This window comes from Brachyhypopomus gauderio, chromosome 5 (genome assembly GCF_052324685.1).
Source record: "Brachyhypopomus gauderio isolate BG-103 chromosome 5, BGAUD_0.2, whole genome shotgun sequence".
Taxonomy (NCBI): Eukaryota; Metazoa; Chordata; class Actinopteri; order Gymnotiformes; family Hypopomidae; genus Brachyhypopomus; species Brachyhypopomus gauderio.
The window spans coordinates 23,068,426-23,096,396 of NC_135215.1; the positions used below are offsets into that span (position 1 = coordinate 23,068,426).

The following is a 27,971-nucleotide window of genomic DNA, read 5'->3' on the forward strand; positions in this document are numbered from 1 at the left end:
ATACACTTGTCTTAGAAGGTCTTGCTGTACCAGCTCAAACTATATAAAAAAGCATTTATCTTACCTGAGTGGATACCCAAATTCTTCAACAGCCTGGCTGAAGAACTTGAGTGTGGTGTTTGAACGGTTGTTGTCTGCAGTTTTCAAGTACATGATCTACAAAGTTTTATATATTCAAATCAACAAGTCGTGACAATATACACTGTACATAGACAAGTTCCTGTTTATTCTTGATTATATTATTATAATTAAAAATTGAAGCAGAAAGCCCAAACTATTATTTAATATAAGGACTTGCTAGGCAGTTAACGTACAATACAATAACAAATTAGTTAGTTTGTTCTTTTTTTCCTAATTAAAAGTAAGTAAATTAAGTAAATTTAATCATGATTTAGAGATTGATTTATAGTGACTGACTTAAAACAGAATTGCTGATTAAATATAAATAAAATTGAGATGATGGCAAATGTTTTGCTCACCTTGCGCGAAAAGCCATCAATACAAGCAAAAATGACTATATTATACCTGTTGGGGAAGGGGGGGGGCAGATGGACGGACAATTAATGGTAGCCACACAGTAAACCGGAAACAAGAAAACCATACATAAAATACTATGTACTTGGAACATGTTAAATTATGCAATGTCTCATACACAATGACTATTTACCTGATGAGCTTATGGTTTGTGTCTATGTATGTGTATGTTCGCCTGATGATGCATCCTAATTGTGTCATTCTCGACAAAATCCCTAGACTGTCCACACGATGCATTGATGCTTTGACACGATCCCATTGTACTCGGTGTCCCTGTGCTTCCAGAGTCCCCTTTACTAATCTATATCCAGCATGTGGCATTGCTTCTTTGATCCGTGACACATGTTCATCTAGTTCAGCATCTGTGTAAGTACTGTACATTCCTCTGATGGAAAGGTTGTTTTCAGCCATTCTTCTAAACAGAGTAGCACGAGACACTCCCAACAGACTTGCAATTGTAGTCACAGGCAGCCCAATTTCAAGGAGATGAGCAAGGTGTTCAATAGGTATTATTATCTGGGGCCGCCCAATCTTGTTTCTTTTTTCAACTTGAACCACAGGACGCAGGTCTTGGTTGTCTCTATAACTCTGAATTGTGTTGTGTAGCTCTCTTAGCTTTTGTTTAACATCATGGGATATTTGAACGTTCTGTGACACAGCATCAAAAAAAACTATTTCTTGCCTACATACAAACTCTAGATAATCAACATCAAGTGTTGTTTGCTGTAAAGCATGTACCTCCCGGTCATGTAACCTCTCCAGGATGTGTTGTTTTAACAGCTCCTAGAAATGGAGCAACAAAGTCACAATTAATTTATACATAACAGAAATACAATTAACAGAAAGAGAGAAAACATTTGCTACTATTGCTAAAAAGCAGTTAGTTTGTCTGATGGATGGTTTGAGGCAAAATTACAGCAAATCTTACAAGGTCAAGGTGTAAAATGTGCTGATTTCAGAAACCAAAAATGGTGATCATACATCAAAAAACCATGGTGATCAATGAACTGATTTAACTGGAATATAACTTCTACTTGGTTACCAGATTACAATATGCGTTGTAGTCTGTTACTGACTTAGTCATATTGCTTGACCAACTCAGCCAAATTAATCATGATGGTTAATGATGGTTAAACCAATTAACCATCAAGCATACACCAGGCTGGTCAATTAGTCAATCCAGTTTTATTCAATCAGCTCAACTAAACCAGCTTAACCAATTTTAGCCATGCTGTATTTTCAGCAGACAGTGTCACTATTTGTTCTCAGTTGGCCAGATAATTTAAGGACAAATCAGAGGATAAAAAAAACAGTACACCAGCTCTTTTCCATTTGGGCAGGTTTGACTTTAGTTTTAGTTTCTTAGATAAATTGAGAACCCCTATATTGTGGAACTCTCCACTGATCTACAATCAGAAATATATTCTGTTTAACTAGGGCGCCCCCAGCAACCACACTTGTCTCTAGAGGTGTGTCCTGGCTGTGCTGTACATCTGTGTGCACAAGAAAACCTTTTTTTGGGTGCAACACCATTTTTACAACACCACACCACCAGGAAAAATGAAGTCTTAATTTTTTTGCCTGCCTATTTATTCATCCTTTGTTCTTTTCTTTTGTACAAGGCAAGTTGCAGGAAGCTGCTGAAGTGAAGGATGACCAGAGCATCCTCATTCACATCAAGGACAGAGACTGGAAGATGGAAATCTTCAAGTGACATGGATGACAAGAAATCCAGCCCCTGATTCTGTTCTACATGTCATACACTGTGGTTGCAGAGGGAGTGCCTGTGAGACAAACAGATGCTCCTGTTTCTTTGCAGGACTCTGTTGTACAGACTTGTGCAGGTTGTAACGACTCTAACTCAGAGGGAGCAGGGGGCGGACACAATTGCGGAGAGAAACCATTTAATATGTGTGTGCTCTCGAAGGAGCGAACAAGAGACAAACAACCGATCGACATTAGACTTAGACTTACGAGCACGACGAGGCATAATGAATAAAGAACGAACAAAAACAATAACACTTCAATTATAACTCTAGAGATATACAAAACACAGACACAACTCAAACTCACTAGACAAGAAACTACTAAACACCAAATACACTTCTACCTTCAATTAAAGGAAACCAACTAAACTTCAACACAAAACGACTTCATGACTTCAACACAAAACACTACGACAGATAACGTAGATCCTACGACGTACAACTACGAAAACACGCACGACTAACCAAGAGACTTGACTTCGAAACGGTCTTACATTTCCACAAATGAACAGGGACAAAGAAGGAAAACACCAAAGAACTAAAACACGAATCACGAGGAAAAGCAAAACACAACACTTACGCACACAGACCGAAAGTAACACTCTGGAATGACCAAGAAACACCACCAGGATTTAACGTAATATAACAGACAAGACTTGAACATGAAACTCTGCCGAGACGCACATACATAGAAACAATCACCAGCAACTCAGGAAACAAAAGCAGGCATCTAAATACTAAAACCAGAGAACCCTTAATTACATACAGGTGAAACTAATGACTCAGAACAAGGGGATGAACATGACGTGGAAACTACGTAAAAGTGCACATGGAAAAGGAAAACAAAACCAACAAGTCCATGATTGACATGGGGGCGGGACCACATGTTACACAGGTGTTCCAGCTGTGTGAACACAAAGGAAACAGGATAAAGATGATGATAGCTGCCCTGACACTGACAGTGAGGAATAGCATGTGTATATGTGTGAGAGAGAGAGAGATATTTTACTTCTATTCTATTTGTATCATTGTCGTTCCTTTTATTATGGTTATGTATATAAGTTTATGCCGGTTGATGTATATGCCAGTTGATGTGTATGCCCTCATTGTTTTGATAGTTTTTTTTATGTGTTGTTAGTGAATAAATGAATACCTGAAGGGTCCTTATTGATAATTATTGATAATTACAATTATTTCCATTTATTTATAAAAATGACAATTATAGTAAAATTAAATAGAGGAATGTCGCTAACTCTGCTCGGCTACCCGCCTGGGGGCTGCTACAACCGCTGCTAACTCTGCTCGGCTACCGGCCCGGGGGGCTGCTACAACCGCCGCTAAGGGCGTACTCACACTAGGCTCTGTGATCCGGGCCCGGGCACGGTTGCCTGCCGAAGCACGGTTCGTTTGGCTAGTGTGAGCGCTCCAACCGTGCCCGGATCAGTTAACCGTGCTCGGGCCCGCTTGAAGAGGTGGGCCAGGGCACGATTCATGTGGACTCAGGCACGGTTCGCTTCTAGTGTGAGCACTATCCGTGCCCGGGCCCGCTTGGTGCCTCGTGTGATTGGTTCATTTCGCTGGAACTCAAACATGACGTCAGTGATGCGATGCTCACGTTAAACAGTCATAGCAGCAAGCGATTAGCAAACAATCGTTGTGTTAAATTATCGATAAATCTGTGCTTGCACCGTGTTTCTGCACTCCCAAAACGACTCCAAAAATACAATAAAAAGAGAATCGTGAACTCCATAGTGTTGTGCGAGCGCGCTTTTTTTCCAAATAAAGCGGCGTTGTGATGACGTAAGCGTGCTCGGGCCGGGTTGCTGAAGCCAGTGTGAGTGCAGGCCAGAGGGGGAGTGGGGAGGGGGGATAACCGGGCCCCAGCACGGAACGAGCAAACCGTGCCTAGTGTGAGTACGCCCTAACTCTGCTCGGCTACCGGTCTGGGGCTGTTACAACCGCTGCTAACTCTGCTCGGCTACCCGCCTGGGGGCTGCTACAACCGCCGCTAACTCTGCTCGGCTACCCGCCTGGGGGCTGCTACAACCGCCGCTAACTCTGCTCGGCTACCCGCCTGGGGGCTGCTACAACCGCCGCTAACTCTGCTCGGCTACCCGCCTGGGGGCTGCTACAACCACTGCTAACTTTGCTCGGCTACCCGCCTGGCTCAAAGCTTCTGTGTGGCTGCTTTGAGGTTGAATATGGGTCCAAAAAAGGTAGGCGTACCATCGCCTGAGGAGATTGATGACATAAAAAAGTCACTCGACTTCCTATCTGAGGAAATTTCTACTGTGAAACTGCAGCAGAAAGCCATCCTTGAGTTGGTAGAGGAGGTGAAAGTGCTTCGTCATCAGAGTATGGAGAAAGACAAGAAAATTACCTTCTTGGAGAACAGGGTCGCTGACCTGGAGCAATACACTCGGATGAATGACATCATCATCTCTGGAATTAATATTAAACCCTGGTCATACGCTAGGGCAGTGACTGCTGACAGTGACAGTGATCCTATAATGGATGGTAATTCCACAGAACACCAAGTGGCTAAGTTCTTGCAATCTAAAGGAATAGATCTGGACTGTGACAAGATTGAAGCTTGCCATACTTTGCCCAGAAAAAATACCAGTGACAAACCTGCAGTCATCATGAGATTTGTTAACAGAAAGGATAAGATTACACTACTAAAACAAGGGAGAAAATTAAAGGGGACAAACATCTTCATCAATGAGCACCTGACAAAGTACAACGCTGACATGGCTAAGAAAGCACGTTATCTCAAGAAGCAGAAAAGAATTCAACATACTTGGACTTCAAACTGTAAAATCTTTATCAAGCTGAATGGAACACCAGAAGAGGCTAAAGTGTTGATGGTGAAGAGAATTGAGGAACTGGATAAATATTAATGGAACTGGATTGTAAGGTAACTGAATCTGCAACATAATACAATAACATGACAGGTGCTGGAGAAAATATAGCTCAGAGGATCACTGAACTGGATAACTTGGATCTGCAAACTTTTCAATACACTGATCACAATTCACTGAGCAATGAACATATTGATCCAGATAATTACTTTTTTAATTCCATCAATAACAAATGTTGCTATTATACTGACGAACAGTATAATCAAATGAACAAAAACGGGAAATTATCTATTATACATATTAACAGTAGGAGTCTGTATGCAAATTTCTCAAGTATTAGGGATTACCTTAAGCAATTCACACAACCATTCAATATCATTGCAATATCAGAATCATGGATTAATACTGAAAGAGGAGTGGATTTTGAGCTTGAAGGATATGATTTTGTACATAGGGATCGACACAACAAAGGAGGTGGGGGGGTTGTAATATATGTGGATAAAAATTTAAGCTTTAGAATGTTGGACACAATGTCAACTGTTGTTGATGATTTACTGGAATGTATATCAATTGAAATGTATACAGAAAACAAGAAAAACCTAATAATTAGCTGTATATATCGAACACCTGGATCTAGTATTGAACTGTTTAAGGAATGGATGGAGGAAATATTTATTCAAAAGAGTAATAGAACATATTTTATTTGTGGAGATTTCAACATCGACCTGCTCAATCCTAGTAACCATAAAATGGCAGAAGATTTCATTAACACTATATGTAGTATAAATCTGTATCCAAAAATCACCAGACCAACTAGAATAACTTCACACTCTGCCACTCTTATCGATAATATATTTACAAATGACATCACAAGCAACATAACAAGTGGATTGATAATCAGTGACATCAGTGACCATTTGCCTGTATTTATAATATACGAACTGTCACGTTGAGGACCCCGGCCCCTCCCTTTTGGGCGTGTGTCAACGTAGTCCACGTGCTTTGTCTGCGTCAGTGTATATACGTGGGTAGGGTTTTGTTGTGTGATTAATAAGTCTCACCTGTGAATCGTCTCGTGATCACGTGGGGCTACTGTGGTTCGTCTACTTAATGTGCGCTCGCGCAGTGTCCTGTGCTCGTCAATGTCTAAAGTCTACACGCTGTGTGTGTGAGTGTATCTCTGTTCTTCGTGCGCTATTGCGCAATACCCGTGTATAAGTAAAAGTGACGTATCTGTGAAGGATTGTGTGTCTCGTTCTTCGCCGCGACCCCACCGTCACAGATTGACGAGCCACAAGAGACACAGAAAATGCCAGGATACGCAACCCGGCCAAAGAAGGCACAGCGCCCCAGCAAGCGGCGTCACCGTACCTCTTCCTCCCCTCCACGCAGTCCGGCCACGCCGACTATGGAGCAGCTCCAACAGGACCCGGAGTGCTCCTACATGCTGTGCGCAGCTCGGGAGACCGCCATTCCCTGGCTGGCGGAGGAGTACCGCCAGACGGTGGTAAAGGTGTGGCAGGAGCGACACCCCTCGTCTTCCCGGGAGCCCTCGCCCATACGGGTGGGCTTCGCCGAACTCTATGAAGAGGGGAGGACACCAGAGGAGGAGCCTGAGGAGAACCCCTCTCCGCGACACGAGGCTATGCCGACGGTCGAGGAGTTGGAGACCGACCCAGTGTGCGCCCTCCAGCTGTCCACAGCCCAGGGGCTAGTGGAGAGGGACCACGAGCTGGCGGAGTTCTTCCGCCAGGGCGCGGTGAGGCTGTGGAGGGAGCGACACTCCCCTCCGTCCCGCGCTCCCTCGTCGCCGAGGGTGGACTCCGGGGTTTTCGGAGCGGTCGAGACCTCCCCGGAGAACGAGTTCGGGGCAGGGGACTCCACGGAGGAGGAGCAGGACGAAGAGGAAGATGAGGGCGAAGAACCCGCTCCCTCGTTGTGCGACGCCTCCACCGTAGACTACGGTGGAGAAGAGGAGGAAGCCTACCCTCCGTCTTTATGTGACGCATCCACCGTAGACTACGGTGGGGAGGGAGAGGACTACCCTCCTTCAGAGAGCGAGTCCGCTACCGAGGACTACGGTGGAGAGGAGGAGGAAGCCTACCCTCCGTCTTTAGGTGACGCATCCACCGTAGACTACGGCGGGGAGGGAGAGGACTACCCTCCTTCAGAGAGCGAGGACTACGGTGAAGAGGAGGAGGAGGAGGAGTCGGAGGACGACGACTACCTCCCTCCGCCCGTGGGTTCCGCTCCTACCGAGGAGGAGGAGCAAGAGGACTACCCTCCATTGGGGTGCTCCACACCTACCGCCGACTACGGTGAGACGGAGGGGGACTCCTATACGGAGGAAGAGGAGGACAGTCCGCCTGCCTCGGTGAGGTCGGTTAGGACCGTGAAAGGGAGTGCGGAGCGTCGTCCACACTCCGATCGCTCCGGCGAGAGCGCGATGGACTGCTCCCGGGGTGGCAGCCCGGAGCAGTCCATGGAGTGGAGCCGGGGGACGGAGGACATGGACATCGACGGGGAAACACCAAACGGCCCGCACGGGGCGTCTGCCAGCCGCGCTGTACCAGGCACGCAAGCCAGCCGCGCTGCATCAGGCGCGCAAGCCAGCCGCGCTGCATCAGGCGCACAAGCCAGCCGCGCTGCATCAGGCGCACAAGCCCGCCGCGGAGCACCTGGCGCGAACGCCAACCGCGCTGTACCAGGCGCGCAAGCCAGCCGCGCTGTACCAGGCGGAGACCATGCAGCAAAGGCTGGAGCAGGACAAGTACCCGCAGCGCCTGCAGCACCCGATCTCTCTCCCCTAGTCGCTCTCCTCCTGGCGCGCAGCCTGGCGCCTGTCTCATGTGTGAGTGTGCCAGTGTTCGTATGTCTGCCCGTTTGTGTACCAAACCCCCTTTTCCCGTTTATTCCGATGTATGTCAGTGTGCCTGTGTGTGTATTCGTGTCTGTTCCGTTTAATGTGTCTTCCGTCTTTTCCCCCGTCTTCCCAGGGAGGGTGTTCTAGGCGGTCCGTGGCGGACGCTTCCCCAAGGGCGGTCACCTCCCAGACGCAGGACTGAGCGCGTCGGATCCGCCCATCGTCGTGGGTTCGGGGCACTCGGTCCTGTTGGCACCCCGGGATGGGTAGTGCCCTTGGAGGGGGCGTCTGTCACGTTGAGGACCCCGGCCCCTCCCTTTTGGGCGTGTGTCAACGTAGTCCACGTGCTTTGTCTGCGTCAGTGTATATACGTGGGTAGGGTTTTGTTGTGTGATTAATAAGTCTCACCTGTGAATCGTCTCGTGATCACGTGGGGCTACTGTGGTTCGTCTACTTAATGTGCGCTCGCGCAGTGTCCTGTGCTCGTCAATGTCTAAAGTCTACACGCTGTGTGTGTGAGTGTATCTCTGTTCTTCGTGCGCTATTGCGCAATACCCGTGTATAAGTAAAAGTGACGTATCTGTGAAGGATTGTGTGTCTCGTTCTTCGCCGCGACCCCACCGTCACACGAACAAGTATATAAAATTAATCAACTTAACAGAACAGAATATAGAAGGGTGAGAACAGAAAATATGCTAAATACATTTAAAAGTGATCTACTAGCACAAAATTGGGATAATATGTATAAATCAAATAATGTAAACGTGGCATACGAGGAATTTTTAAGAATATTTAAAAAGTTATATGATAAAAACTGTCCTATAAAGAAATTTACTAAAAAATCCAATTACATTGGTCATCCCTGGATTACTAGAGGTTTACAAAATGCATGCAAAAAGAAAAATACATTATATAGAGGTTTTTTAAGAATGAGAACTAAAGAGTCAGAAAATAAATATAAAAAATATAAAAATAAATTAACTTGTATCTTAAGAATAGCTAAAAAAGAATATTATAATAAAATATTACAAAATAATAAAAATAATGTTAAAAGAATATGGAATATATTAAACACTGTAATAAAACATGGGCACAAACAAGTAAATTACCCAAAGTATTTTTCAATTAATAATAAAGATAATTATGATATGAATGAAGTAGTTGATAGTTTAAACAGTTTTTTTGTAAACATTGGACCAGAGCTTGCAGGACAAATTTCTGATTCAATAACTGCTATAGAACAAACAGAACCTTACATTGACAGAAATCTGAACTCAATGTTCCTCACAGCAGTTTCTGAGAATGAGGTAATTGATACAGTTTTTAAATGCACAAATAGAACATCTACAGATTGTGATGACATTGATATGTTCGTACTAAAAAAGGTTATCGAGGGAATTTCTAAACCCTTAACATACATTTCTAATTTATCATTTCAAACCGGTAAATTTCCAAATAAAATGAAAATAGCAAAAGTGGTACCTTTGTTTAAAACTGGCAACAAACACCTTTTCACAAACTATAGACCAGTCTCATTACTACCTCAGTTCTCCAAAATTTTAGAAAAACTCTTTAATAACCGTTTAGACCAATTCATTTATAAACACAAATTAATCACAGAGAGTCAGTATGGATTTAGAGTTAACCGATCAACAACACTGGCATTAATGGACTCAATTGAAGACATTACTAACTCAATAGAACAAAAACAGTATACAGTTGGGGTATTCCTAGACCTAAAGAAAGCATTTGATACCATAAATCACAACATTTTAAATAAAAAGCTTGAGCGTTATGGGATCAGGGGAATTGTGTTGAGATGGGTGAAAAGTTATCTCAGTGACAGGAAGCAGTTTGTAAAAATGGGTGTGCACTGCTCTTCATGTTTGGACATTACTTGTGGTGTACCGCAGGGGTCAGTTTTGGGACCCAAGTTATTTATTTTGTATATTAATGATTTATGTAAAGTATCAGAGTCCTTGAAATGTGTCTTATTTGCTGATGATACAAACCTGTTTTTTTCAGGGAATAATTTGAAATTGTTGGAGCATAGAATAAATACAGAGTTAAAGAAAATAAAAAATTGGTTTGACAATAACAAACTATCACTAAATGTCAGTAAAACAAAGTTCATTATTTTTGGGCACAGTGGAGATAAACTAGAACTACAAGTTCATTTAAATGGATGTCAAATTGAAAGGGTAACTGAAATAAATTTTCTTGGTGTAATAATTGATGATAAAATAAGCTGGAAATCTCATATTAGACATGTACAAGCTAAAGTATCAAGGGGAATTGCAATATTATATAAAGCAAAACAAGTTTTGAATTACAAATCACTTCATATTTTATACTGTTCCTTAGTTCTCCCATACTTAAATAATTGTGCAAGTATATGGGGCAATAATTATAAAACTGTTATACAACCATTAATTATTTTACAAAAGAAAGCAATAAGGATAATACATGGGGCTGGCTATAGGGATCATACCAATTCACTATTCCTGTTGTCAAAATTACTCAAATTTACAGATCTTGTAGATTTGCAAACAGTAGAAATAGCATTTAAAGCAAAAAACAAATTATTACCAGCAAATATTCAGAAACTATTTATTGAAAGGGAAGAGGGTTATCAATTAAGGGGACAGTTAATTTTTAAAAGAAGAAATGTTCATACAACATGTAAAGGGTTCTGTATTTCAGTGGTTGGAGTAAAATTATGGAACATTCTGAGTATGGAACTAAAGGAATGTCTAAACATGAAAAAATTTAAAGAAAAGTACAAAAATAATATTTTTAAAAGATATAGGGAGGCTGAGTGTGCCTGATTATTATTTATGTATATACATTGTAATAAATGGGAATTTAGGGGGGGTTTGTATATGTCTGTATGTGCTTGTACTTATGAGTGTATGCATATACACTGTATATTTATGTTTAAAGTTATATGATACAAAATATATTCATAGAGTTAAATGAAATGGTAGTTTCAGTATTTATGAAATGTAATTAATTGAGGGGGGGGGATAATATTTTTTTATTTTTTGTAATAAGCTTTGGAGAAGGGTGGGATTAAATAAGTTTTATACTTCTTCCCATTCCTTTTCAAATATGTAAAATTGTTTTGTTATCTGTTTTATCATTTGTTTTGTTTTTGGTTTTCCATATTTGAAATAAACATTGACATTGACATTGAAAATAGTGCGTTATTGTATATAAAGTGGGCATAAAATAATATTAATCAACGATATTGTTGATAATTATTTTATGCCCACTATAAAATTCTATTTTGGGAGATTCCTTTCTGTAGGTTATATTTGACAGCACTAGGCAGGTTGTCATTTTTTCCAGTTTGTTGTCGTAAATTCGTTGCGTGATTGGTTTAGCGCGGTCACGCGGTGTCTTGTGACGTCAAAATCGTCATTCAGCGTGAGGAAAATAGTTCTTCAGAAAACATCTCGGTTTAAACAAAGTACAGGATTATGTGACGAGAAACTTTTTTGGTAAGTGCAAAATAACATATCATTTTTATCAGCTAACGGGCATGTAGTACGGAGAGTGTGGAGCGGATCAGAACGAAAACAGGCTTCACATACGGCCTATTACACCATTCCGCCAAATCAAAAGCGCCCCCTTGTGGCGGCTTATTCACTTGTTGCCACCTTTGTGAATGGAGTGGTGCATTTGTGTGTGGATCGGGTGCAGAAATGCGCGAGGAAAGTCTCAAAACCCAAAATACGCGAGAGGAAATGAACAAAAAAACAATGTGATCCACAAATGCAGATGCACCATTTTATAACTAAATTTTAATTTTGAGACTTAAGCTTTTAAAAAATATGCAAGTAAATATAAATGAAACATATTCAGTTTCACATACAAATTACGATGTATTTATAAAAGTTGAACAGTGTTTGTACAAATTTCAGGTTGTGAGACACAAAATGAAATGTATTTATTTGTGAACAGTGAAATGTATTTGTGATATATGTGTAATTTGTGGATTATCATTTACACATTTGTAAGGAGTTTTGAGACTAATTTCTTTCCATACATAAGCACTGATGACATTCATCATCACCCCATCAATCTCTAACTTTACACAGATCACCCTGTCACTTATTCTCTTTACCTCCACTACACTCTTACTAAACTCATCCTTCAGGATTACCCCTACTCCATTTCTCTTCCTGTCTGCACCATGATAGAAGAGTTTGAAGCCACCACCAATGCTCCTGGCCTTCCCCCCGATTCCACTTGGTCTCCTGTACACACAGTATAGCTATCCTCCTCCTCTCCATCGCATCAGCTAGCTCTCTCCCTTTACCTGTTATAGAGCCCACATTCAACGTACCAACTCTAACCTCCACCTTCCTGCTCTGCCTCCTCTCCTTCAGCTTCAGAACCCTCTTCCCCCCTCTCCTCCTACTCCTTGTCCCAACAGTAGTCCAATTTCCGCTAATGCCCTGTTGGACAACAGCACCAGTGGTGGTTGTTGTTACCTGTGCCTCGACCGATCCGGTATGGAATTTCTATTTTGATCCACATAATTTGATTTGCCGCAGTTTTTACACCGGATGCCCTTCCTGACGCAGCCCTCCCTATTTATCCGGGCTTGGGACCGGCACTAAAATACACTGGTGTGTGCACCCTAGTGGCACTTGCTTTCCAATATTTCTGGTCATTGATGGACCTTGGTGCCCTAATGACCTCTACAGGAGGTTTAATGGCAAGCAACTGCTTGTTTATAATGCTTGTTTTTGTACCAGTCATTCTCGGGGTGCTTACTATCTAACCAGAGAGATGCTTTATTTTTGTAAGCACAAGAAAATAAGAACCAACTCTTAGATTATAGTCAATGTCAAATTCATTTTTACAAGAAAGGCAGTTTTTTGGAGCTTTCTCACTGGGTCCTATGTAGCTTTCACATTTAACCCTTCGGTTTTGTTGACCTCACGTTTTTTACTTTAGTGTTTCCGGTCTAAAAAGACCAGTCTGTTTTAACACAAAAATTTTTTTCAGATCAGATCAGAGTGGGCCTTGCAAACATAGGCATAACATGTGTGTGTGTCTGTGTCTGTAGGTGTGTGTGTAGGTGTGTCTGTGTGTGTACGTGTGTGTGTGTCTGTGTGTGTGTAGGTGTGTGTGTGAGTGAGTGAGTGTGTGTATAGGTGTGTGTGTGTGTGCAGGTGTGTGTGTGTGTGTGTGTGTGTGTGTAGGTGTGTGTGTGTCTGTGTGTGCACACGCGCATGTGAATTCATGCACATGAGTGGCATGTCACACTCAGATCAGAGTGGGCCTTGCAAACATAGGCATAACAAGTGTGTGTGTATCTGTGCGTGTAGGTGTGTCTGTACGTGTGTGTGTCTGTGTGTATCTGTGTGTGTAGGTGTGTCTGTACGTGTGTGTGTCTGTGTGTAGATGTGTGTGTAGGTGTGTGTGTGTTTGTGTGAGTGAGTGAGTGTGAGTGAGTTAGTGTGTAGGTGTGTGTGTGAGTGAGTGAGTGTGAGTGAGTGTGTGTGTGTAGGTGTGTGTGTGAGTGAGTGTGTGTGTTTAGGTGTGTCTGTGTGTTTAGGTGTGTGTGTAGGTGTGTGTGTGTGTGTCTGTGTGTGTGTGTCTGTGTGTGTGTCTGTGTGTCTGTGTGTGCACGCGCGCATGTGAATTCATGCACATGAGTGGCATGTCACACTCAGATCAGAGTGGGCCTTGCAAACAGGCATAACAAGTGTGTGTGTGTAGGTGTGTCTGTATGTGTGTGTGTCTGTCTGTGTGTGTGTAGGTGTGTGTGTGTGAGCGAGTGAGTGAGTGAGTGAGTGAGTGAGTGTCTGTGTGTGTAGGTGTAGGTGTGTGTGTGTGTGTGAGTGTCTGTGTGTGTGTGCGTGTAGGTGTGTGTGTGTGTGAGTGTGTATGGGGATGTTTTCTGTCTGATAGATGAATATATTCTGAATACCCATTCATTTCCTGTGACGGTCACGTTTGACCGGCAACAACACAGATGTAAAACGTTGGTTTAAAACACTCAAAATCCAATGAAAAAGATGATCATCACTTTTATATGTTCCAGTGCATAGTGTGGAGGATGGCATAAGGCCTTGCAGCAATCAGATGTAAAACACAATATTTATGAATATTTATATATATATATTTATTTAAGTTGTAAATCGGTCAGATTTGACCCGAACACGACAGGAGGTTAATGCAATAAAAATGTGGAACATAGTGGTCAAAATGTCCATAGGCTTTATCAAAAAGATACAGGCTGGCTGGCATTAAACCAGGAAAATGTTCATAAAAAATGATGGTGAAGAGCTACACCAGTCAGGTTGTGCCTCAGTACGTATGACAGTAGGCTCTGTGCTTTTGTGATGGGAGCACCACGGTACACAGGGTCATCACCATGTTGCATCTGCAGTAAAAAAAAATAGAAAACTTTCTACATTTGTACACAAAATATCCTTAAATATTTAATTAAATATTTATTTGATAATATAATTTTACATGAAACACATTATGTCTAATATGTGTGTCACGGTGAGGCGGCCCCCTTCCGGTCGCCTCCGTCCACAGCGGCTGTTGTTGTTGTTTTGTTGCGTGGGTGTCCCTCAGGTGGGCGGAGCCCATGATCCGTCTCACCTGAGGGTCGTTTGTTTGCCTATATATGTCTTGTCTTTGTACCAGTTGACCGCTGGTCATTATATCCTTCATTTGGAACTATGTCACAGGTTTTTGGTTTGCGCACTTTCAATTAAACCATCCTTTTTCCCTGAGACTTGGCGTGATCGCTTCCTTTTTATTCGCTCACCCTGCCCGTCACAGAATGACCAGCCACTTTCAGAAGCCGCCAGTCTCTTTTGCTTTCTCCTTCGTTCGTGGTCATGTCTCGTGGTAAGTGTTTGTCTATGTGGTGTTTTGTGTGAAGAGCTCTGCCATGCTTTTGTGTTTTGTGTGTGGCACGGCGACGACCAGGGCAGTCTGCCCTGGGAAAGCTCTTCATGTCCGTTGTTTGTTGGGAGAGATCCGCCGTGCTTTTGTTTTGTGTGTGGCACGACGAGGACCAGGGCGTCTTCCTGGGAAAACTCTCTTGTTGTGTGTTATGAGTGTGTCTGGGTGAACGGACTCGAGGGTCAGTGTGCGTGCTCGCTTGTTATATGTTAAAGTGTTTTGTGTGTGTGACACGGTCGCTGCTCGTCACGGTCGCCTCGCTCCCTGTGTGTCGTGTGTTTTATGTGGGGAGCGACTGCGACTCTGAGCGGCGCGTCACCATCGTTTATATGTAGAGCACGTATGTATCGGGCCCGTTCGTTTGCTGTTGTTGCACTAATTTCTGTTTGTTTAGCCTTTGCGTGTGTGTTTTGTCCAGGCGTGTTTGTGAAACTTTGCTACGACTAACAGCAAACAGCTGAAAGTCGTACTACTTAATTAACGAGCCCGAGTTACGGTGTAATCTACCAACATACTGATCAACGTTACCGCGACAACAGATTCACCAAACGACTTCAATCAAGCTTGTTAACGCGGCCACACGGACTGAAACAAAGGCGATCAATTCCCTGTAGTTAAACCGTGAACGAGACTCTCATTCCTGGACTTCATATCCAGAAGGACGATTCCCAGCTCACCTGGACAACATCGCTGTTTATCAACGAGTAGCCTGTGGTGGAAATTCCCTCCTAATTCAGGGAGGACGACGACACTACCCACAAACCTCAACACGTTGGGCATAGTTTATAAAAGGGCAAAGTTACTTGAACTGTAGAGTTAACCAAGTTTTCTGTTAATACATTCTGAATGTGTTTAACTTTATTTCCATAGTCCATCAAGATTTGTATATACAAAGTTCTCTTTGCTGTGCATGCCACCATCTTTTATTTATCTGATTGACAACTTGTAGTCTTCCCCATTCTCAGACACACCACATTAATTTTTAGTTATTAAGCCAGGGCCATTACTCTTTGTTCTAACCACGTTGGAATAAACCAGCTGAGCTCATTAACATAGTCGCGCTGCTCTACTGTTTAAAGTCGGCGCCATTTTGGTTGCTTTGCTCTCCATAAGAGAACTGAGACTACAACCCCCGCCTCTTCACACGTGCACAAGCGCGCGCACACATTACTCTCCACCCCTTTTAACACACACACACACACCCACACACTAGATACCCAGTCTTCACTGTTAATATACTGATACCTGTTGATGCTGTTTGTGTTTTAGAATAGTTGGTTTTAAATAAATGTATCATTTATTTTCACCAAATTGTCTGTGTTGATGTCATTCAAAAGTGGTTGTTGCCAAAACCTCCAAAGAATTCATAGTTAAATCCTTCAGATACCAAACCATTAATTACCTATAGTTGATAACTAAACTTGTGGTCTGGTATAATTAGAATATGAGACTGATTCTAAATTAATGAGACTGATTACTAATTAAGGTAAAACAAATTATATCTACTTTAAAGGATTAGTAGGTGAAACCCCTACAAGGCTATGACTGGGGTGCCCCTGAGCAAGGCCCTTAACCCTCAACTGCTCACTTATATAAAAAAAAATAATTTAAGATAAAAATGTAAGTCGCTCTGGATAAGGGCGTCTGCCAAATGCCGTAAATGTACATAAAGTGTCCACAAATGATCATTTGTAATAAAATCAATTTGTTTAAATGTTGACTCTTGTGCATAGTTCCTCCTGGAAGTTCTCTCTTCCTGGGTCACTTTTCCCCCTTCTCTCTCCTCATGGTTCATTTATTCACCCTCCTGCCTCATTTCTTCTCTTTCTCTTTCCTCTTAGCTCATTTCCTCCCAATTCCTCTCCTCCTGGATTGCTTTTTCACTGTCTTCTTGGCTTATTTCTTTTCTTGCTTCCTGTTCTTGTCCATCTTCTTCCTTCATACCACTTCTTCTTCTTCACTGTCTCATTATAATAAATGCCTTGTAGCGATTGGCAGCCTTTTTGTTCTGATTCTGCAGTGAGATTATATACAACTTTAATAAATACATTTAAAAAATGTAATAAATATTCATTTTTTTTTTTTTGGCCCACCTCCACCCCCCCATCTTTGGAGGACAACTTTGTTTTTATGTACAGATTTAAATGGCAATTATAACAATTCTGTATAATATATAGTGTAGTGATAACAATATATAGTGATAACAATATGCAAAGTGATAATTATTGGGGTTAGGTGGACCAAGAAAAGAGGGGGAGAGAAATAATAAAAAGGGAAATATTATATTATAAATATTCATTATGATTTAATTTGCTTCATGCTTTACAGGTTTGGTAGACCTGCATGTTATATAGCTAATATGAGCAGTTCTGTAAGAGTTATAAATAACTGTATTAAGAATGTTGACCTGTTTGATTTGTAGTCATCTGTATTTTGTTGTTTTTGGTGTTGCTGATTTGATGTCACATGAGGTCAGATGTCTCTTGCAGCTTCTTACTGACACCATGCCTATTATATTCAGTTTGACAATACTGAGTTTGAAAATTGTGGAAATTTAAACTGTTCTGGCGCAATGAGCATTAACCAATAAGATGTGGCATGCCTTTTCTGATGCACCAATCAGACACACCTATTAGCAGTCGCATATTCCTCCTGACAGCTAGCCGTGGATTTTGAAGTTTTGTGACGGGCATAGTGAGCTAAATAAAATGGAAGCGATCACGCCAAGTCTCAGGGAAAATTAATGGTTTAATGAAGAAAGTGCGCAAACCAAAAACCCGTGACATGATCCAAAACATGGATATAATGACCAGCGGTCAACTGGTACAAAGACAAGACATATATAGACAAACAAACAACCCTCAGGTGAGACGGATCACGGGGCCTGCTCACCTGAGGGATGAACACAACCACAACAACAGGACAACTGCCGCTGTGGACGGAGGCGACCAGTAGGGGGCCCACCGTACCGTGACAGACCCCCCCACCAAGTCACACTCCCCTCCACTGGGTGTGTGGCACACAGCGGCAGCACACAAAACATGAAGGGGCAGGAAGGCAGGGACAAGGCAGGGACACACCCCCTGCAGTCTAGGAGCTGAAACACACAGCACAAAACATACATTAGCTAACCTCCCTGGGCGGGACCCTGGACCGACTGGGCCGTCAACATGATAAAACCACGCCCTGGATGGTCACAGGGCCCTCATGCCCTAACCGGCATTTGGCCGCTTAGCCCCACAGGTGTGAAGACGAAGAGCTACGGCTCCTTATTCGTCCGAGGTGTATGTGTGTGCAGGTTACCTCCCTGCAGAAGGCAGGGGTCAGCTCCGGGACGAGGTAGGTCCAGGAGGTGACGTAGCCACGCCCCGGAGCTGACCCCTGCCTTCTGCTAGGGGTCACCCCAGCCTCCTGGGGAGTCAGCCCCTCCCGAGGCCTCCCGTTACGAGGTGGACTCCTCCACCCAACCCAGGAGCACCAGAGACCGAGGCCCAGAGCACCCCTGTCGTGGGCTGGGGAACAGCCCCAAGGGCCTCCTGGTCACCCCGGGCAGGAGGGAGGATTTCCATTTTTGGCAGGGGCTCTTCAGACCGGAGCCCCATGGTCCCCAAACATCCGGGGGCCCCAGCCCTATAGGGAGGGGCTCTTTTAGACCAGGCTCCGGTCACCCCACAACATAAGGGGGCTCCTGCCAGGTGGAGACCCCCACAAGGTCCAGGAAAACCACGATCCACCACCAGGGAGAAGCACCTGTACATAAAGCACACACACACACACACACGTACTTACCCTGATCCCCCTACCATGGGGGAGGGGTCTCCCTTCTGGCTCAGGAGAACCCCCACATTCCTGGTCAGGGCCTCCCTCGGGAGCTACGCGCACGGGACCATAGCCGGTCCCCCCCAACACACATTTAAGGGGGGAGCATGCGTGGAATTACATGTAACAAATCACAAGCATGCTAGGACAAAACAAACACACAAAGACTAGACACAAAAAAATGGTGTACAAGTAATGAACGTACGGGACCACACATGCGCGCTCTGTACATAATTGTGACGCACCGCTCAAGTTTGCAGTCACTCCCCACATAAAACACAAGACAAATGGGGAGCGAGGTGACAGTGATGAGTGGTACCAGCATCACATACACCAAACATTCAACATTTAAACACAAACGAGCATCGCACACAGATCCACAATCCTGTTCATACATACACACTTCACACAACACGAAGAGCCTTTCCAGGGGGCCGACTGCCCTAGTCCTCGCCGTGCCACACACACAACACATAAGCACGTTATTTGTTTGTTCTCTTCAGATAACAAACACCACACAGACAAACAAAGAAAAAGGAGACTGGCGGCTTCCGAAAGCGGCTGGTCATTCTGTGGCAGGGTGAGCGAAATAAAATGGAAGCGATCATGCCAAGTCTCAGGGAAAATGGATGGTTTAATGAAGAAAGTGCGCAAACCAAAAACCTGTGACATATTCTGAAACAAGGATATAATGACCAGTGGTCAACTGGTACAAAGACAAGACATATATAGACAAACAAAAGACCCTCAGGTGAGATGGATTGCAGGCCCCGCCCACCTGAGGGACGAACACAACAACCACAACAACAGGACAACAGCCGCTGTGGACAGAGGCGACCAGTAGGGGGCCCGCCGTACCATGACAAGTTTTGACTCTTGTTCCAAGCCTGCATGTCATGATGAAATTCAAGTTCGCCATTTTTTATTTGAGTGACAAAAGCGTCAAAGCCGAAATAGAGCTGGGCGATATAGGAAAAAACTTTTTTCATATCAGCCGATATCGATATATATCACAATATAAATCAAATCACTATTTCCTTTATACTTTAAGGGAGAAATGAACAACACAACCAGTGGCGTGCACACATAGACATCAGGTGCTAAAGCACCACCAACTCTGCCCTTTATCAACGAAAGTGCCCTTTTGAAACTTTGGGTTTTTTTATTTATTTATTTATTTTATTATCATTTTACTGAGGTCGGTTTGAAATTATCTTTTGAAAACCTGAGCGATTAAAAACAATGCCCTGAAATGCGCCACCACCTCGCACACACCCGACCTCTCTCTTCCTTTAACACCAGATGCGCTGCAGCAGCAGTTCAGTTCAGCGAGTGGACGGAAGCGTCTTCAGTACAGCACACACAGTCACAGATAGACTTCTTCTCCCGTGCCCCACCAGCCAGGTCACATACACATCAAGTCAAATCGTACCGTTTGCCCTCTAAGCCCAACGTGAAATCATTTTGTTGTGCAGTAAAATGTCTCATACAGCACCAAACCTCTAAGCCTTTTTAGCCGACTGGTCACCTGAAAAACTAGTCGCTCTAGCCCAAATCAATGATAGATAACGTGAGGACGACCACATACAAATAATTAAGGTAGAGTTTGCAAATCTATGTGTTAAGCTGAGCGTCTTCTGTTGTATAGGTTTTGTTAGGCAACATAAATTAACACATTCGTTTGTGAAAGAAGAAACGGGAAGTTCCCCATTACCTGTGAAAAGTGCCCATCTGCATTCATGTAATGACAACACTCAGTAGCCTATAACTCCTTCTCGTACTTTTTGGTCTTTTTATTGTCTTAATTGTAGGCCTATACTGATTTACTAATTGCAAAATATATGCAACAAGGCCTGCATACAGTGGAGGGTAAACAGAAGTTAACTGAAAGACATGACTGTATATAGTTAATATTGGATATGGATTTTATCAGTTGGCTGCATGACTTTTCTCCATTGAAAACTCACGTTTAGAGAATGTTACAAATAAAATGTCAAATTCATTCAACATGTGCCAAAAAGTGCCCTTCACCCCCCCCCCCCCCCACCCCCCCCCCCCCGAGCACTTGCCCCCCGAAATGTCTGTGCACGCAACTGAACACAACTATAACACAACGAGGGGAGTCGGATTCTGCGGAGGAGTCAGAATTCAGCACAACTGGACTGAATTTCTAAAGCTCTTTAAATGTAGCTAGATAGATAACTAGCAGTTTAGACGAAAACTACAGGTAAAGGTCTTTAAATGTAGCTAGCTATGTATTTAGACAAAATCTAAGGCATACACTTTTTCAGGCTTAATTACCTAGCAGTCTACATGAAGACCTTTACTAATTCAGTCCCGTTCTACGTAATGATACTGTATAACAATTCTTGTTTCTAGTTAAAAACCTACAGTGTTATTCCCTTCGTCTTACCAGGTTATGTTTAGGAAATTTTGTGGAATCGTTTTGAGACATTGCATCATTTTTCTTACCCGTGATTAAATCGCTTATCACTTTATTTCATGTGTAAGCTAAATGCCCCTAAAATGTAGCAAACTAGCTAGGTATTCAGACAGAAACTAAGGCTTTAAATACCATTTAATACAACATACTTTCTATATAAATAGCTAGGTAGTTTAATTAATAACAGCTGCTACATCTAAAGAGCTTTACTATTTAAGTCCCATTCAATGTAATGAAAAACTGTATAACACAATAGTTGTTTATGGCTAAAAACCTAGAGAGTGCCTGCGTAAAAGCATTCTTCCAGAAAAACCTCCATTGTGTTGTGGCTGGATTTGCTGCATTTCTGAAACTGTAGTGCGTTTCAGAAATGTTGTGCATGCGTCCTCATTTTGATGAACTTGCTTTGAGTATTTATTTATTGGCACATGCGCTAAGCCGCCGCCACTCCTACATTCAGTGCTGTGTGCTTTAACCAACCCTGAAATGGATGGAACTCTAGTTCATCCGCTTGATTGGTCTGGGTGGTGCTATTGTCATTGGCTATTGATGTTCTCTGTCAATTTAATTAAATTTTATCTATTTCTATCGATTGCGTCTTATATTTATATTGAGACTCCATTATATCAATATAATTATCGTTATCTTTTTATCGCCCAGCCCTAAGTCGAAAGTATTGCGATTATTGTGCACGAAAATGACGACCAGTTTGCACAAATCACGTCTCGCCCCGACCTGGATAGCAAAGATGGATGGATAGAAATTAAGGTGCATGTGTATTATATATCTAAAGTTAATAATTTACTTAAAGCCAACTGACACCAGTTGGCTAGTTTGCCATGGCCCCTTCATAGCAAATATAGCAGTATGTGGGCCCACTGTCATTTTGTAAAAACGTGTGTTAACTTGTTGCCATTGTATGTTAGCTAGCTAGCAAGCTAGCTGGGTTAATCTTGTAAGAAAACCAGTTAGTGTATCTGGTCAAAGTAATTGTGTCTTCAAAGAGTTGTTTTCAGTGTTTAAGCTAGTCCTCACATTTTCCTATTTTTTTATAAATACCTAGACCTGGTTAATATAAAGATTGCCTTCTTGAAGGGCACAGATATCTGGATGTTAAGAGGGGTGATGATTAAGAGGGTGGCACCGTCTGAAGCCAGCAAAGCATCTAAATCAGGCACAGCAGAGTCTGAAAACCACAGGCCAGTAAGTATATATTTGTTTTTAATCATTTTTGTCGTAATGATAGTTTAATAACTAATAAGTTACCTTTTTTTTACAAAGGCAGTTGCAATTTGCTTGTAAATCTTTAGCTTTTGGGCACAAAAGTCTGGATAGTTTTTGCAGGTCAAATTGCAAGCCAACCCGAAAGAATTTGGCAAAATTTCCTGTGTATCTTTGATAAACTTTACAGGTTATTTTCAGGTTGTTACATGTGAGATATAGGCAGGATGTGGAGACAAGTATTTAAAAGAAAAAACACCGCTTTAAAAGCTACTCTTAGCAAAGTGTATGTAGTGCTTAGTAACAATGAACACAAACGCAGACACAAAGAAGACTCACAAAGACGAGCACGGGACACAGTTAAGTACATTATATACTAAACACATAACAAGCCCTGTGTGTGACACATTAAGGCAGGGATGGGCAACTTCCATGATAAAGAGGGCCAAATTTTTTTCAGCACTATTATTGGAGGGCCACAGAACCACGCACTTCAAATAATTGGATATGAAAGACACTACAAATTATTCTCAGTAAGAACACATTTTAAATGAATTCAGATCTGTATGTTTATTGCACCAACATACATATATTTTCTGCATATAAATGCATTAACATGTCCTTAATAAGCAACAAAGACAAAACATTTGCTTAATAAAAAAGTGCAAAAAGGAATTTGAACTCCTTCATATCAAAGAACTGTAGCGCGCTGCGGAGCGATGAGGCGGACACAAACGCTGAGAAGAGCGACATTTAATAAGGGGAATCCCATAGGCGAAGTCGTTTGTACACGGGTCAAAACGGGAGAGCCATCCAAGTGGTCAACAGGACAGGCAGGAGTCGTAACAGGAGAGCCATTCACAACAGAGAAACACAACGGAGACGCAAAATACCAGAACAGCGATGACAGATAATCCCCAAAACTGAACAAACCACAAATAACCGACAATGGGCGAAACACAGAGATACAAGTACACAGGACTAAACTAGACACAACAACACAATGACGACACGGGTGTGGCAGACAGAGGGAAACCAGGACAACAGACACGCAGGGCGGGATAACCAGGCAAGGAACAACACCGACATGGGAGAGGGGGCGTAGCCCTATGTGACAAGAACAAAAATGTCCTGCTCTATCGGGTTTTTTTCTTTTTACATATACATTTACGGCATTTAGCAGACGCTCTTATCCAGAGCGACTTACAAAGTGCTTTGCTTCTGATCACAGAATACATCCTAGGAAATAGTACAGATAGGCCAGAATTCAAGACACCATTGAGTCAGACTACTACTAAACTACAGGAGTCAATATCATTACCTAGTGTTTTGCGAGTTAGGCATTTGCCAAGAAGCACAAATAACCATAGACAGACATACAATTTAAGAACACGGCAAGTGGTATCAACTGAGTTAGTGCTCTGGTAAGAACTCAACAAACAGGTGAGTCTTCAGTCTACGCTTGAAGATAGCAATAGACTCTGCAGTCCTAGCAGCTAATGGAAGATCGTTCCACCATCTTGGAGCCAGGACAGAGAATAGTCTGGAGCTTTGTCTTCCATGAGACTTTAAGCATGGAGTTTCAAGTCGAGCCAAGCTTGAGGTTGTAAGTGTTCGCTGTACAGATCGGCTTTTGACCAATAATTTCTTTTAAATATTAAATTATTATTGATCTATTTGTGGGCCGCACTGAGTAAGGACGAGGGCCGTGTGCGGCCCGCGGGCCGCCAGTTGCCCATCCCTGCATTAAGGTGACGACAGGAGTGAACACATACACAAAACCACACCCACAAAAAGTACATATAAGGAGAGTACACATACACGCCCAAAGGGAAGGAAGGCATTTATTTTGTGAGCCTACTCCATAAATTATTTTTCACTTTCAATGGCATGACAACAAAACCTAAAAATGAAATGTGCTAAGTGTGAGTGACAGAGATTATGAATCAGAATTTTATATTTTAGTATGTCTTTAACACTTGTCCTAAACCTGAATTTTTCCTTTTATCTTCTTTAGACAAAGAATGCAAAGCTTACACAGGCAGCAATAGCTCAAGTGATGCAGAATGCAAGAAGGGAGAGTGAATTCAACCAATTTTGGCACATTTTCATCCTGAGCTCATTTTTAATTCAAGCCAGTCTGGAGAATGACCGTTCCCCTTCACAGTTTGTTATTGGCAAAGTCAAAAAAGTCTGAGTGCTATGTAAACATTTAGGAAAGTGGACTGTAAATCCAAATTTACCATGGTCTTTAACACTGTATTTGGGCATTTTTGTTCTTCTGAAATGAATGATTTGTACTGAACAAGTTCATCTGCCAAGCTCATGGTCAGATCAGTGGGATATGCTGCAGCAAGAGATTTAGCCCTTAAAGTGAGCTCACTGTTGGCCATATTATCAGGCATGAAAAGAACATGAAAAAGATTGGTTAAGTGTGTGTATACAGTTAACCGATGGTTAAGACAGGACACAAATTTGTCAATTAGAACATTGAACGTTTCAACGTTTCAAAACTTTTCTTTTCCATTTAATTCAACAGCTGGCTCTGCACTTTCATCAACCATACATTTGCACTTCTTTGTGTGCTGGAGGTTATGTCTATAGTCTTGGGAGACTGAATCGGTAACAATTAAAGCTGACCCTTCAAAAAAAGCAAAATTGTCTCTCTGTGCTGCCACAAAGTCACAAAGTGAAAGGAGAAGCTGTGTAGCCATGTGTATGTCAATGTCATGTTTCTGCAACTGCAGGCTCGTGGCTTGGAACTGCTATAGTATTGTATCCCAAAAGTGTGCCATGAAAGCTATTTCTAGGGTGTCCAGCTTGCCACAGAGTACAGAGGCCTTGCTTCTAGTTTCACGTTTCTCCCGTGAACCTTTGGAAATATTGTCCAATGCCTCTCTCAGTTGTGCATAATATTTCCAAAGAGCCTTTCAGAGCCGTTGATTCAGCTCTTGAACTCCAGCGAGTACCTGACAAAGATTTCAGTGTGAGCTTCACATCTGTATCACGGAACACCTTTCCCCACCTGTGTGTTGACGAGGCACAAAATGTGTACATTGATTGCAGAAAATAAAAAAAACGGCCAGCTTCTGGGTTACTGTCAACAGCATTGACACCGACTAAATTCAATGAATGTACTGCACAGGGAACATAATAAATCAATGGGTTTATTCGTTTCAGATGAGCTTGACATCCATTGGACTCTCCTGACATATTACTTGCATTGTCATAATACTGGCCTCGACAGTTAGTTAAGTCTAGGTCCATGTTCTCCACCATTGCAACAACACACTCAGCCAAACTGTTCCCACTATGATTTTCAATAGGCTCAAAAGCCAGAAAATGCTCAATTACTTCTTCACCATTATTTACAAACCTGAAAATAAAAGTGAGTTGGTCCACATGAGCAAGGTCTGGAGTGGAGTCAACGATAACAGAAAAGTATTTGGGCAGTCATGGCCTGGTGGTTAGGGAACTGGTCTTGTGACCAGAGGGTTGTGGGTTCGATTCCCAGACCTGAGGCCATGACTGAGGTGCCCCTGAGCAAGGCCCTTAATTAATAATAACCCTCAATTGCTCACTTGTATAAAAATGTAAGTAGCTCTGCCAAATGCCGTAAATGTAAATGTATCGACAATGCCCAAGAAATTACCATTGTGAGGTGATCCCAACTGCTCATCATCTCCCCTGAAAGCAAGGCCCCTCTCCCACAAAAACTTTATTATAGCAACAACTCTTTTCAAAACTTCCCACCAGTATTGCTGCTCTGCATCAATTTGTTTGACAAGATCAGAATCAACTCTTCCTGTGTTTTTGGAGCGACTGTTTAATGCTAAAATGCAAGCCCTATGCTCCTCACTCCTCTCATGCTCACCAATATGCTCAGAATGTTTCCAATCAGAAAACCTGTGGACAAATGCATTGTGCTTACGTGTAAACAGTTTGGAAGCAAAACAAAAGATGCAAGCAGATGAAGGGGAGTAAAGTAGCCACTGCCTAGTCACAGACTGGCCATTAAGTAGAGACCATTTGATTAAGGAATTTGTGAAACACCTAGTGATGCCCCCTGTGTTAATATGCAGAATGCATTCAATTGAAGTTCCAGATATGACCACTAGATGGATCTATTGAGGTAGTTAATAGAAGGTCAGACATGTAAGACATGTGGAGGAAGTCATGTAGCACATGTAGGTTGAAGTTGGTTTAATAAAGCGGAACACAAGTTCATTATTATAACAATGTTTATTGACTGAGTTCATAAACAACACATACTCCATGGTCCTATCCCTACTAAAAGACAGGGTACTTTTCACTTCGATTTTGAAAAGCAGCTGCTCCTCTATTAACCAGAATCGACTTGGCCTGTTCAGTAATGGCACATGGCCATAAAGCAGGGTCATTAACCATTTCAAACCAGGAGTTTGAGCCCCTACCGCGAGAGGCAATCTTCCAAACTTCCATGTTGAGCTCGTAGTAGAGTCATGAGAGCCCGGTTGGCTATCTGCCCCCTACCTGATACCACCAGTATCTAATGTTGCCAATTTAGCGACTTTTGGCCATCTCTGGTGACTAAAACCTCATCTAGTGACTTAGCGGCTTTTAAGGTAAATTTGGCGACTTAAAAAAAAATCTCTTGAGTGTCAAAATCATTGTTTTTAAATGTAACTTCAGCTCTGCACCACTACCAGAAGCTTATTTCATGGTTAAGCAGCACTGCACATTAGCCCCGATCTCAAAACTGTACCCTTTGGGATTGTCAACATAGCCATGTAGACACATTTTCTTGAGATCAGTGAGTCGTGTGTGACATTATGACATCATAGTAACGTCAACTTTTCAGAGAGCCAATAGCGACTTTTGGTGATTTGTTTTTGGCAACACTACCAGTATCATGCATAGTGCTGCAAGTATGTGCGGTTGCGCACGTAAATTAAGACACACAGGTAGCATATCCTGGGCCTTAGGGCTTGCTGAAAGGACTTTCATTCAAAACCTTTGGTAAATCAGAGGCCCTTTGTAAGAACATTTGTACTCAGAGGGCTCTCCCATTAGGGCTCTCCCTAGGGCCCCCACATAGTCAGAAGTTGCGACACTTAGCAGGGGCTTTCATAATCATAGGGCCCTCTGAAAGCATTCCACTCTACTTCCTTAAACCCCTAGTTGGTAAACGTTAGGGCTCCCTTAGGAGTATTGACGAGAGGCAATACAGCGGGGCCAGCCTAGGGGCACTCTGACTGCCATGGCTTAGGGGCCCTCTGATTGCCGTCCCCCGTGGCCCAGGGGCCCTCTGACTGCCGTGGCCCAGGGGCCCTCTGATTGCCGTACCCCGTGGCCCTGGGGCCCTCTGACTGCCGTACCCCGTGGCCCAGAAGCCCTCTGATTGCTGTCCCTGTCCCACCTGCCCAATTCATATCACCCATCTTTCTTGGTTTTCTTCAGATAGGCCCTATAACACCATAAGGAGTCATAAGTTCCTAGAGAATAGAGGCCCTCTGACATCGCAATCAGTATCTGAATCGCTTTGG

General features: G+C 42.8%; 1 protein-coding gene across 1 annotated transcript in view; it reads right to left on the reverse strand.

The window, feature by feature from the left end:
• The window catches only part of LOC143514855 (uncharacterized), a 55,756-nt gene that overhangs the window by 1,221 nt on the left and 26,564 nt on the right, over positions 1 to 27,971 (reverse strand). Inside the window, exons 3-5 of the mRNA XM_077006549.1 lie at positions 1,273 to 1,317; positions 480 to 525; positions 65 to 156 (exon numbers count right to left, since the gene is read on the reverse strand). Of these exons, the coding sequence (XP_076862664.1) occupies positions 65 to 156; positions 480 to 525; positions 1,273 to 1,283 (149 nt within the window). The 5' untranslated portion in view covers positions 1,284 to 1,317. The remainder of the gene's footprint in view (positions 1 to 64; positions 157 to 479; positions 526 to 1,272; positions 1,318 to 27,971) is intronic.